The sequence below is a fragment of the Anoplolepis gracilipes genome, chromosome 12 (assembly GCF_047496725.1).
Source record: "Anoplolepis gracilipes chromosome 12, ASM4749672v1, whole genome shotgun sequence".
Taxonomy (NCBI): Eukaryota; Metazoa; Arthropoda; class Insecta; order Hymenoptera; family Formicidae; genus Anoplolepis; species Anoplolepis gracilipes.
The window spans coordinates 5,659,720-5,673,487 of record NC_132981.1 but is presented as its reverse complement, the minus strand read 5'-3'; the positions used below and the strand labels follow the sequence as shown (position 1 = coordinate 5,673,487).

Below are 13,768 nucleotides of genomic sequence, written 5' to 3'. Positions count from 1 at the left end.
ATTTTATTCATTGTATCTAATTGGAAACACGATTTTTCTCGTACGGATGACGTATATTATTAATTCAGTTCTTGCCTTAGTGCTATAACGATAATTCTGTATATGTGCAATGTAATTTTGTTACTGAATACATTATCGCGAGACTATTTGTAAATAAAAAAGGAAATACTACGCGTAAAACGTAGATATACATATGATTTAATGCTTCCTCTGCTGATGATTAAATTTCTCTATATCCATCACATTGTCTAAATAAGAATTCGAGAAAAAATAACTTTTTGTTCGAATACAAAATAGGAGGATGATCACTTCTTATAATTTTTTAATGCCGAATACGATTCTGACTTTCAAATTTTTTCATTAACATTTTACAATTAAAAAATTTATGATTAAAATTGCAAAAAAATTATTTTAATGAATTTTATCATGTTATAGCATAGTATATATATGGTGTATAATGTTAGAGAAACTTTTTTGCAAACAATACAAGATATTTTGTTAAGACCTTTCGCCCTCAAAAGAAATTTGTTTTGTCGATTATGATTAATAGAATTTTCATAATTATAGCGTTTATTACGAAAAAGTTGAGAATTAGATTATGTTAATTGAATCTTAAGATTATTTTAAAGTCGTTGAATGAGAATTAAAAAAATAAAAGATGTAAGTATATAAAAATATATATATTATACATAAAAGGATAAATGCTGCGTGTATTACATTGTTGCAGAAATATAAATGTTTAATATCTGCCACATTTATTCTACTAGTTTTAATTTTTCAATTTTGCGACATTACATTCATATTAAATAATTTTCATATTAAAAAATTGAATAAACATAATTGAAAAATATTTGGTTAATCTTCAATGATATCTAATTCGTAATTTTTCCACAATAGATATTTAATATGAATATTTCATTAACTATAATGATGCAACAAATTTCTTTTAAAAGGGCTGAAATGTACAATAATAACATATAATTAATAATTAATGTTGATGAAACCGGGATCGTGTTCAGTGTAAAAGAATTATAAGAAATGTTTATTTTTTTTCTTTCTTTTTATTTATTGAACTATTATGTATTTTGTCCAATTTTTAATAAAAATAATAATTCTCTTTTTTTTTTTGACGAAAATATGTTCATGAAAAGATCCGTAGATAAAAACTAATGCAAGATAAACTCAACCTCGCATATACATATGCTATATATCATAAATTTATCTTTCTTTGAAATGTCATGAGACACGAGACCACGTGTTTATGAAATTTATGTTCGGTATCTTTTACAATATCTCGTTAATCACTATAACCTTTTCACATTTTTTTCTTTTATATATATATATATATATATATATATATATATATATATATATATATATATATAATCATGTTTTGAAAGGTGTTATCATCACACTAATATTTCTATATAAAGAAACTGTTTTCGATTATATTTTCGAGAGGGCGTTAGCAGATAAAACTAGAGTCTCTTTCCACCAGAGACCAGATACTATCATCAGTATCTTGTGAGCTGTTTGATTGTCAAGATTAGTTAGATTATCGTTATCCTTGTTGATCAATGTCATACGTGTTCTTGAGAATGTGAATAGTGTCGAGTCATTCTACTTAATTAATAAAGAAATCTTGGTACTAATAATAACCAATTGCGATCTAAATAACCGTTTATACGATAAAATTATTCAAGTGATTTCATTTTCGAGTCATTCACGGCGTTTACTTTCATTCTAATCCTCATAAAAGTCTGAATCATTGATAGGTTTTATAGTGTACATACATTCAACACGTAAGCATGATATATATATATATATATATATATATAGATCAAGTTACTTGAGGATCTCTAAGTGTACATAGTTACATACATTAATATAATTTTAATAGAATACAAATTACTTTTTTTTTCTTAAGGAAAAATGCGTCTCCTCTACGTGAATGCTATACCAGGAATTGTAAATGATGTATTTAAAAATAAGGAACCTTGGCAAATAGTAACTATGACAAGTACAGCTACTCTCGCTACAGTGTGGTTGTGGAATTTCATCTTCTGTCAAGATAAAAGTAATTATTACAAAATATTAAGTAGATATATATAAAAACATATATTTTGCGTTAACATTAGTTTTACAAAATTTATTACATATTTTGATATATATATTGTAGGTCTTTTGGAACGTGGAAAGAAACAGCTGTTCAAACTAGCTCGTTATATCCCTTCTATTCGTGACAAAATAAATGGAGAACTAGTTAAGATTAATGAAACCTTTGAAAACGATGTTGTGCACAGACTCAAAGAAGCTTCATTTATTGTGCATCTTCCAAAAAACGGACTAAATAATGAAGAAATATTAAATTTAGTAAGACAGTTTGTTCACTTAGGTAAGACAAACAAACCTTTTCAATGTGTCTTTTTGATGCAGTACTTCAATTTAATTTTTTTCTTAATTTTTTTCTAGGTGATTTTGATTGGCAAGCAGGTCGTGTGTCTGGTGCAGTTTACAGAGTTAATAATGAACTTAAACAGCTAATGGGAGATGTATATACAATTGCATCGTATACTAATCCATTGCATCCAGATGTATTTCCTGGTATTTGTAAAATGGAAGCGGAGGTAGTTAGAATAGCCTGCCACTTGTTCCATGGAGATGAAGAAACTTGTGGAACTGCAAGTAGCTTTTCCTATTATTTTTAAAATTGCAAAAATCGTATAGATTAGAGAAAAAAAAGGGAAGAAAAAAATGTATAGATATAATGTAATTTTTCATTAATATTTTTAGATGACTACAGGTGGCACAGAATCGATTTTATTAGCATGTAAAACATTTAGAGATTATGCTCGTGAGGTTAAAGGCATCAAGAAGCCAGAAATAGTGATGCCAGTCACTGCTCATGCAGCATTTGACAAAGCTGCACAGTATTTAAACATAAAAATACGTGCTGTATCTCTCGATCCTCAGAGTTATGCAGTTTCTATCCAAGCTATGAGAAAAGCAATTACAAAAAATACCATAATGGTAAGGCACAACATGGTATAATTATACAAGCTTATTTTACAAATTATATTTATGCTAGTTTATATATTTCTGATAGTTGGTAGGTTCTGCACCTAACTTTCCTTACGGAACAATGGATAACATTGAAGCAATTGCTGAATTAGGTGTGAAGTACAATATTCCTGTTCACGTAGATGCTTGTTTGGGTGGTTTTCTTACTTGTTTTATGTCTGATGCTGGCTATAATTTACCACCATCTGACTTTAGACTACCTGGTGTTGCAAGCTTATCAGTTGATACTCACAAGGTATATTTGTTAGTTTTATATTATTGAGCAACAATTAAAAAACAGAAGTTAAAACACACAAGAATCATATGTGATGATTTTTTTAGTATGGATATGCGCCAAAAGGATCTTCGATAATTTTATATCGAAAAAAAATGTATCGACATTATCAATATACGATAACGACGGATTGGCCTGGTGGTATTTATGGTTCTCCAACGATAAATGGTTCTCGAGCTGGTGGCATTATCGCCTCTTGTTGGGCTACATTAATGTATTTTGGATACAATGACTATGTGGAATCTACCAAGAAAATTATAGAAACTACAAAATATATTGAACGAAAGTATGTATATTGAACGAAAGTATCCAAGATTTATTAAAGGCATCAAGTATTACATGTACATTGATTATTTTAAATTTTGATTATAGTTTGAGAGAAATGGATGGCATTTTCGTGTTTGGTACACCAGCCACATCTGTCATTGCAATAGGTTCTAACGAATTTCACATTTATCGACTATCGGAAGCTCTCAGCGTCAAAGGCTGGAACTTGAACACGCTACAATTCCCTTGCGGTGTGCACATATGTATTACGCATATGCACACTCAACCAGGATTAGCTGATCAATTCTTAAAGGACGTCAAGTCCGAACTGAGTACAATTTTGGAAAATCGAAATACTTTGACAGAAGGAAAGGTAATATTTTTAAAAAATTTAATAAAATTTAGCAACAAGATTTTTTTTTATGAAATGCTGATAATGTGTAATATTTTTCAGTTGGCAATGTACGGAATGAGTCAAAGCATTCCAGATAGAAGCGTGGTCGGTGATTTTACAAAATGTTTTTTGGATTCCATGTATTATACCAAAGAAAGTGAAACATGTCAATAATCTTATAAGAATATTGATAACTGTTATATATTATTGCAATGAAAATATAAAACACATACTTTCCTTATCTGATTAAGAAAGAAAATTCAAAAATATTTTTTATAATTCTTCCAGTGGTAATAAAAAAAAAAACACGCAAGCAAATATTTTTATCACAATATAAAAGAACAGTCAGAGAAAGAGATATTATTTTATATATTGTAGAATATATTACATAATAAATCGAAAAAATACTGTATAGTACAATCATTCTTAAAAGAAGAAGATAAATATTCTTATCCTCGAGTTATTTCATGTGTTTCTATAGATTTATATAGATTAAATTCTAAAATCTATTAAAGACTGATCACATGTACCTCGTAATTATTTCATGTAAGAAAATATAAATAATTGCTCAAAGTTACTATAAAGCAGATTTCATGGGAAAAGAGGCTGATGGCAGAAATTCTCGAAACTATATATTATTATTCGATAAAATCATGTGTTTTATATGTATACTTTAATTAATATATAATACAAAAGATATGTAATGTATTGTCATATTTTGTTGATATTTTTGCATATATGTTATGTATATGTGGTATCGGTATATTTAAATTATGTGAAGAAAAAAATATTTTATATAAGTATTTGATTTTTATTCCAGAATAAATAACACGTATAGTTTTTCAAATTAATGCTATTTATTTTCTTTCCTATAGGTCTACGTCTACTTTTCATCATATTCGATGCTAAATGTTTTTCATTTCGACATACGTTAAAATCTTGTTTTTTTAATTTTTTTTAAACTATTTCCGCCAAATCCCTTTGCAATTTCATCTTAAAGTATTCACATCTCTATTAATCTACTTTTCTATCTAAATTGCATTTTCTGCTGATTTACTTCTTTAATTCGATTGCATTAAGAAAATTGCGACTGTTTTAAAACTATTTTATGCGTAATCACATTGAAAGAATAGTGAAAGACACAAGGAGAGAATAGAGTGCAGTCAAATCATTCTCAGCTTTAAAGAATCCATTAAATATATATATATAACAAAGATATAGGATTTTATTATAAAATTATATTTTCTTTTTGAATTTTTTAATATATAATATAAAAATTTGATAGAAAGCCATTTTGTCCTTACAATACTGCTATATATATATATATATATATATATATATATATATATATATATATATATATATATGTATATATAAATTGAGAAAATTAATATCACTTATTTGCTTTCTCATGTATCAATTTATTTTTCATTTCTTGAATACCTTAAGTAAATTATTATTAAGCCTATATCGCATTTTTATAAATTTAATATATTTTCTCGTGACCCTAGTTAGGGAATAAGCGAAACGCCACGTCGGTTTTCTCCACCGAGAGCATACTTGAGGGATATCAATATACTTCGACTGGCATGAGAAATATTTTATCGTATGCATGAAAATAGTTATGAGGCCAAATGCCGACACGATCTCATCGAATATCGCAATAATTTATATGTGTATATTGAGTATTCTCACGTTTTCTAGATAAAATAAAATTTGATTACACATTTCCGGAGCAATTGGTCAAGCGCAGTGTTAAATGTACCGTATGCGTGGAAATTGCCATTGTATTAATTCGAAAACGAATTGCAGGATATGTCATAATGACGTTAGCATCAATACACAGCGTATTTGAATTTAAATTTGTCAAAAGTAATTATATTGTATGTACATATATGTAAAATACAAACCGAAAGACCAAAAAATTATAAAGACTAATAAATAAACGAGTTATTTATTGGCTTTTGACATTCTCTTCAATATAACAATATTATAGTAATGAAAAGCGAATCGAGTTATTTTGATGTGTGTCCTTCTTCTGTTAGATGATATTTTTCACATGGGTTATATTACATAAGTGACAAATATGCAATCCTCACGGCTCTATTTCACCCCGAAATAATGACTATCCCTTAATAAAGTCGGACTAACGCCTCTCTTTCTGACGTCCAAACAATCCGAAATGATACCGATATTTATATGTAACTATGTCCGGACGCAAAATAAGAGAAGAGAAAACTCATATTACGGGAAGCTCGTATATCATATCGAGGATAACAGTAATGACGGTGATAAAGTATTTTTCAGTTGCGCGTGTACGATTCTCACAAAATCGGAAACGGATGACTCGAATAATGGAGCCTGCAATTAATTCAATTAAAACGAGTTTTACGTAAAAATACTCGTCTAAAAACTTCTTGCTTTGTTTTTATACACATTTTTTAACAAATTCATGGAAGCATTAATTTTACCTTTTTATGTATTTTCGTTAATTTTGCACGAGGCAGTATAAAAATGTATGAAAGTTTTCTACAATTTGGCGATTCTTTAAAAATCACTACATCAACAAACATGAGACGAATACAATTGACGTTTTAGTCAAAAAGACTTGAAAAATCGAATGTAATCTTGTACTGTTCAGTTTGGAGTTGACTTATGATTGTTACACCGTTTATCTTCGTTAACGATCCCGAAGGGCTCTTCTCATAATTATTCAAATTAATTAGTTGAAATTTAGTTCAGTTTCAGTTTCATTTATCTTCTCTTCATAAAGAGATATAATTAAAGAAGCAAGAATATCGAAACAAAAATGAGAAGAATTAAATACGCGGAACTAACAAGCCGCATTACGGCGATAGGTATATGTAAGCGTATTAATTATGCCAGATCAAATCGTAACGGCTTAACAAGGATGCAGTTTTTTCAAATGAAATTGCGCATAAATTACACGACTAGTAAACAGTCGATCGAGTGAATCATGTGTGTTTGTACATGTGCTTGCAGCCATTTCCTAGCGATTATTACGCGATATATTCCGGAATTCCAGGATATTCCGGGATTTAGCCAATGATTCTCAAATACGAGACAAAACTCGATAATTTTCAATGAAATTCTCTGGCGTGTTTCAGAAAATAATATATATCTATTAATTTTATTGAATAACAGTTTTTTTTAATATTAAATGTCAGCGATATATATTATATACATTAAATGGATTTAGTGGAAAGGATGAATGGCCATTCATGTATCTCTACTTGTCCTAATTTTTTTTTAAATTTTCCTTGTGTGAAGTGTGCGCTCGCGCGTCGCGTCATTTCCATATCGTACCCACTCGTAATTGGCTGAACGTTCATTCGGTCAAAGCGACAATTGAAAGTGCTGTATGCATAAGTAATTGAAAATATTCCAATCATTGAGTTTGCGACGCGTCGCGACCGGTATTAATCTCGGTCGTATTTTTTTTTCTTCGCCAATTCGATTATCCGTGTAATTAGAGCATACGACTGGAACTACGAAAAAAATATCACAGACACACGACATATAGCACGACATGTCTCGTCACATGTGATCTGTCATTTAAGTTAAAAAAAAAATTAAAAAAAAATATGGATGTTATATATTTATAGCGTTACATGTAACATAAAAATACGAAATATGTAAAATAATACCAGGAATGAGAGGAGAGAGAAAGAGAGAGAAAAAGAAATATGAATGTTTCTTTTATTCCTTTCACTGCATATTTTAAATACACATTGAATGTGATATTTTTCTCTCTCTCTCTTTTTTCTTCTCATTATGGTTATTAATATTTTAGAATATTTTGATCTAAATAAAATAGAGAGATATAAATGTCCGATACTTTTAAAGTGTGCTTTTTTCTCATCGTTAGAAAAACTTCTTTTATTACCCGATAAAATCAATGGATTAAAGAGATATGATAGGATCGATGAGACTAGACAGAAGCTTTTTAGATTTTTAAAAATTTTGGCAATATATAAGAAAATGGAGGAAAAATATTAACTCTAATTAAACATCTCTGAAAATTATATTAAAAGTATATTTGAAACCTTATTTAATGTTAAATGTCCGGTGACGAAAATTGCGCTTAGTAGTAACATGATGAGATAAAAGCTACATGGTCGGCTCTATTGTTTCTATTAGATAATGGATCATTAAATACTGTCGTACGTTCTGCAACATGGTACGACGACAATGTAATATTCAACGGAAATAAAATCAGTTGCATAATTTCATTACAATGTATTCTAAAAAGATTTACAGACGCACATATATACATATATATATATGCGTCTACATATTGTATATGTGCATAATATACATATACGTGTAAAATATTGTAAGAATTTCTTAAGGTAATATTTGTCAAATTTTTTACTATACAAAAGAGTATTGTATCCTTTAATCTAATCCGTAAAAAAAAAAAAAAAAAAAAAAAAAAACAAGTTGCAATATATTATACATAGTTCTATTCTCATATATCTTCCTCGTTTCCTGTTATGCAAGCAGTATATCAAAATTACAGAGCTATATATGAAAAGCTGTGCTATTTCGTAAAATAATAACTCGTCATAAACGTGCGCAATTACCATCGATTTGTGCGCATCGCGGTTTTTATTTCGCCGAAATCTACGCCGAATTTTATCGTGATTGAAATTCAGTCCGTTATACGGAAAAAACGATCAGTGCGACGAATCTTATGCAATGACTGTAACGTCATCTGAAAGAGTTATTAAATTCGAAATCCATTTTAAAATTTCAAATCCATTTTGGAATTTAATAAGCTTTTACAGAGATACGTTAAAATACATTTATCGTCTATTTAAAAAAAAAATTTTATCTTTTTCTCGTACGTAAAAGATTCAGAAAATATATTCTGTCTCGCATCATGGTATTGAGCTGTAGTCCGCCATCTTTTCTGGAATAGGCGAACGTCTAAAAATAGTATGTCACTCTCTCTCAATTTTTTTTTTCTAAAAAAGTGCGAGCTGTTGATAAAATTATGACACGTCTCTTAACGTCTCTAAATGTCTTATCTATGTTCTGCAGGTTGAAATATTAAGTTCGAAAATAAACATTTATAAAGTTTGTAATTTTAATGAAATTTTACAACATTAATCATAGGAAGTTTCCCAAACATTGTTCAAATAGCGAAACGAAACAGTTACCTAGATGATAAATTAAAAGCTATATATTATTTCACTGAATTATAATGTAGCATTAAGAAATATATCATTTATCTCAAAGTACGATAAGGAGAATGGTTTTATTTTGTTGCACATCTCTATATAAATTCCGGCGCAAAACAACTTCGATGGATAAAAAATTGTTGACTAAAAGATTGATATTCCACAGTGGCCGAAAAGCGAATAAAACGCCTACGTTCAATCGACAAACTCGAGATTGAATTTCGTCGTAAAATTGAGTAGTAGGCAGGAGAGGGGGAAAGTTATAAAACCATCATATAGTACGGCTTTAATGCATATGAATGGGATTGTTGTAAGCAATCAAACAACTCGTTATAGAATCAACATTGCGCAGCGAATGGCCTGTAGATAGTTTAAAGGTTAACACTTTCGCTACCAATTCGGCGCCTTCGATTTCTTACGCAAAAATAATCAAGGATTAGTATCTGCCAAAGGCTGATTTATTTTTGGCTACTTTATGAGGCTACTAAAATATAGAAAGAATATAAAAAATATATTTTTAAATGTACATATTAAAATATTTTAAAAGAATTATAAACAAAAAATAAATGCATTTAAAAATGTACAATAAATCAGCAAATATTAATCGGCAATAAAAGTGTTAAATAAATAAAATTTTTATTTAATTTATACAATATTCAATATTTAAATTCACAGTTTGATTATTTAATACAAGCATTCTGGATTGTTTTTATCAGTATTATGCGTTTTTTAATTGATTTCATTCAAAACAACTTGCTCAGAACGTATGTCACATTACAAATATAATAATGTTTCACAATGAGAGAAAAAATTTTCAAATTTTTTAATTTATCTGCATCATTTAGACATCAACTTGTTTCGATATACGCTATATGTTCGGTTTCAGAGTTTTAAGAATAAAATGTTTCTAAAAAACTTGTATCAAAGTTGTTAATTAAAGTACGTTTTTTGAGCAAATAAAATTATACAATATATAATAATTTAGAAATATCTCAACGCGTGGAAGATTTCGACATTTTTATAATTTTACCATTTTTATCAAAGCTGGGATTTCAAAAGCGATGATAATTCTTTTAACAATAAGTCGATCCTATTATATTAATATAAATAGGTGTAGTTATATGCAATATGTTGTATAACGCAAAAAGCAGACAAAAATTAATATAAAAGGATTAGACTTTATGTACAAAAATTGCGTGTGACAATGAGTAAAAAGTTTAATTTATTTTTGTATAATCATATGTACACCGAAAAAATTGTATTCTCTATTTTAGAAGAATTCCTTCTAATGCTTTCCTCCAATAAAATATTCTAAACAATTCAGAATATTCCTCTAATGATCTTTTGTTAAGAATAGTATATGAAATAAAGAAAATATTCTTAAATTGTATCATACAAACCCTATTTGCGCTCACACCACTAGAGGGCATAACGGTATATTTTTTCTGTAGATAGAAAAACCTCTCGCAAGATATAAGAACCCCAACCCAAGAGAGCTCAATATCGGGGCTCTTAGCCCTGAAAATGCAAACTGCAACGTTTGCGAAACGTCATTGCGTGCATTACGCTGTTTAATCACGCGGCATCCTTCCGGAAGTCCCCAGTTTAGATTCTAATTCTAATGGCCACGAAAGCCTCAAACTAGAAGTGTATATATTCTTACATATTAAGAATATCTAATACTTTTCTACTTTTTAGAGGATTTCTGTCTTTAGTTAAGAAAATCCTCTTGGCGTCTATTTTAGAGGAAGATATTCTAAAAATAAGTGGTATATTCTTAAAATGAGAATATGATTTTTTCGGTGTATATTTCATTTAAAAAAATTATGTTTTGTATTTCAACGCAAATCGTCATGGAATTTCTCTCATAAGTGTTCAAATTTTTTAATGTAATAAAAAGAGCAATTTATTTTAACGAGTATAAATCTACTCTTAAATGTTCATGTTTTATGTAAAATATTATAATCAGTTTCATTATTTCAGAATTATTATTTTCATGTCAGCATGTCGAGAAATATAAATCTTTAAATTACCTTTCATAAAATGTACAATTAAAATATTAATCAGCCATGAAAATATTAAGCAAATATAATCTTTCCGTAATTCGCAATCTTCAATATTTGAATCTGCAGTTTGATTAATTAACTTGAGCGCTCCGGATTGTTAGTAGTACTCGTTTTAATCGGTCATTCAAGGAGAGCGCAAAATCAGAAATATTTAAATTCTAGAAGATTTTCTTAAAAATTAAAATACGATTAGTGTAACATTTTATTATGTCACATTTACGCGAGCAATGATATTTCAATGTAAAACCTCAGAAAAACTTTTTAAATTTTATAAATCAGTCTCAATTATATTTACACGCGCTAAAATATCTCAGTTCAGGAACTTCAAAGAAAAATGCTCTCGATCGCGGATTATGGTACTGCACGCTTTTCCATATCGAGAAGCCTCGTCGTGACGCGAATCACCTTCGGCGGTGGACCCGGGTTCGGGCGATGGGCCGCGATAGGTCGGCGTCTGGAGTACGCGCTCTGGCTGTGCCGGCGTCGCGAGGCGAGTGCCGCGAGAGCGAGACGCCGCGGCCGGCCAGTATCGTGGAGGCGCGCGACCCGTTGCGATCGTCCAACCCTTAAAATCCCGCTTGCCCATACGCCGCACCGTCCGTGTGTGTGTGTACAACGTACGTATACATGCGCACGCACGAACAAACGACGGGTGCAAGGGATACTTTCAAGGATATAGGGGGGGGGGGGACCCGTCACCCTTCGATAGTTTGGTTCTCGGTGAGTTTGAAAATTCTTTTCAAGTGTCACGTTCTACCCCTGCGATCCGAGAGTGCAAAGTGGAAAAGGTCAATCGAGAGATCGGCCGCGCCTGGACAAATTTCACCCTCTCCCCCTTTTGCTTGTAATTTAGCTGTTATTAATGGAGCGAAATATTTAATTTTTTAAAGATGATGCTTTTATCGTTCCAAGAAAAAGAGAGAGAAAATATCGGTAGCATTAAACGTTGCGTCGAGGGTGTAATAAGGAAATAATGCACGAAAAAAGGATGGTCTTTTACTAAGTTTTATTTTTATATACACACGTATATACGGGCAATATTATTATCTCTATATATTATCTTTCTTCTCTAATGGCGAGGATGTAAGCAACGCTTTTCGTAATAAATGTCTTTCCGGAAGTAATATACTTCGCGCGTGGAACTTCCCAATATGACTCTTGCCAGAAAATCGCGAATTATATGAGAAATAACGAGTGTTATCACTTTCAAGATGCAGGATCTTTTATTTTATACTTTCAATAGTTTTATTTTATACTTTCATTACTACTTTGAAGTAAAAACAAGAATTTACTCACCCCGTCGGAAGTTTGTACAGAATTTGTTTGTCTTACATGACTTGAGATGTGAGAAAATTTAGGGAAACAAAACAGTTGTACGCGAATTAAACAACTTTATATGATTCAAATATCATAAAAATAAAAGTTTCAGCTAATGAATTTTATTTTGAATTGAATAAAGAAGTGAGGAAAAAAAGAAAAGCATGAAATGAAAATTAGAGTCAAATTCAAAACAATCTTTCGACTTGTTTAGTAATTACTTGTACATGAACGGTACTTTCTTAATGTTTTATTTTTTGCAAAAAAAAAAAAAAAAAGAAGTACTCAACAAACCCCGCACGTTTTAAACAAAGATCGGTCGATCGTTAATGCTACATTAGCATGCCGAAAGTTCTTAATGCACCATCGCGTGCTCGGCTATTAGTTCGAAAACTTTACCTTACAATTCGAACTAATGACAAATTGCTGTAAAAAAATATTAGAGTACCCGAAGAATTTTTATTTCCTTTTTCAACGGAGTAAGTGAGAGAGCGGCGCGCGAATTTCTATCCATTTTAATTTATCAAATTATAAAACTATAAAAAGATCTCAATGCTTTCGTGAATAGAACAATCATCGTATATACAAGATAGCTTCTATCGCGTAATGCGACCTTGCGATTAATGAGAATAAATACGCCCGAGATAAAATGAGCCCGATATGAAAAATATTCTATGTTTCGTGCTGGCATTGTTTGCCGTTTGAAACCGAGCCGCGAGAAATTATGCGACCGAGAAACTCAACGCACGATTTTATATCTAATGAAAGTTGACAGCGCGTGACAGCAGTTGAGCGCGAATTTTGAGAGCGCGAGGCAATCGCTCCGGCCGATAATTGCGCAATTTATGATCGGCACTCAAGCGCACGCGTTACAAGTATTTAATAACGCATTCCGTCCGAAGGGGTGATGTATTTAATCGCTTGCCAAACATGTGCGGAGGATACGCCCCTATAAACTTTGAAAAAATTTGCAATAATTACTGATATAAAAAAATGCAAAGCCACGTGTATACGTATACATACATGTGTGTGTATCCGAAATTTATTTGGTTTCATTATCATCCTCATATTGATGTAACATCGCTCTGTGTAACAAAGGATATCGATTTACGTCAATCGTTATTTGTTTTGGAAATATAAAAAAGCAAACTTTATACGTGCG

The 13,768-nt window shown here is 30.3% G+C and overlaps 2 protein-coding genes across 4 annotated transcripts in view; both read left to right on the top strand.

The window, feature by feature from the left end:
• Positions 1–1,503: 1,503 nt before the first annotated feature.
• Sply (Sphingosine-1-phosphate lyase) lies at positions 1,504–4,863 on the top strand. Its single transcript, XM_072903479.1, has 9 exons — positions 1,504–1,802; positions 1,928–2,077; positions 2,180–2,395; positions 2,473–2,681; positions 2,794–3,030; positions 3,107–3,316; positions 3,403–3,641; positions 3,728–3,995; positions 4,077–4,863. Exons 2-9 carry the CDS (start codon positions 1,933–1,935, stop codon positions 4,188–4,190), a joined length of 1,638 nt encoding a protein of 545 aa, XP_072759580.1. The 5' UTR covers positions 1,504–1,802; positions 1,928–1,932; the 3' UTR covers positions 4,191–4,863.
• Positions 4,864–11,828: 6,965 nt separating this feature from the next.
• LOC140671537 (tachykinin-like peptides receptor 99D) overlaps positions 11,829–13,768 on the top strand; it is an 83,342-nt gene continuing 81,402 nt past the window's right edge. For all 3 annotated transcript variants that reach the window (XM_072902880.1, XM_072902879.1, XM_072902877.1), the window contains exon 1: positions 11,829–12,009. The gene's annotated coding sequence lies outside the window, so the exon portion shown is untranslated. The remainder of the gene's footprint in view (positions 12,010–13,768) is intronic.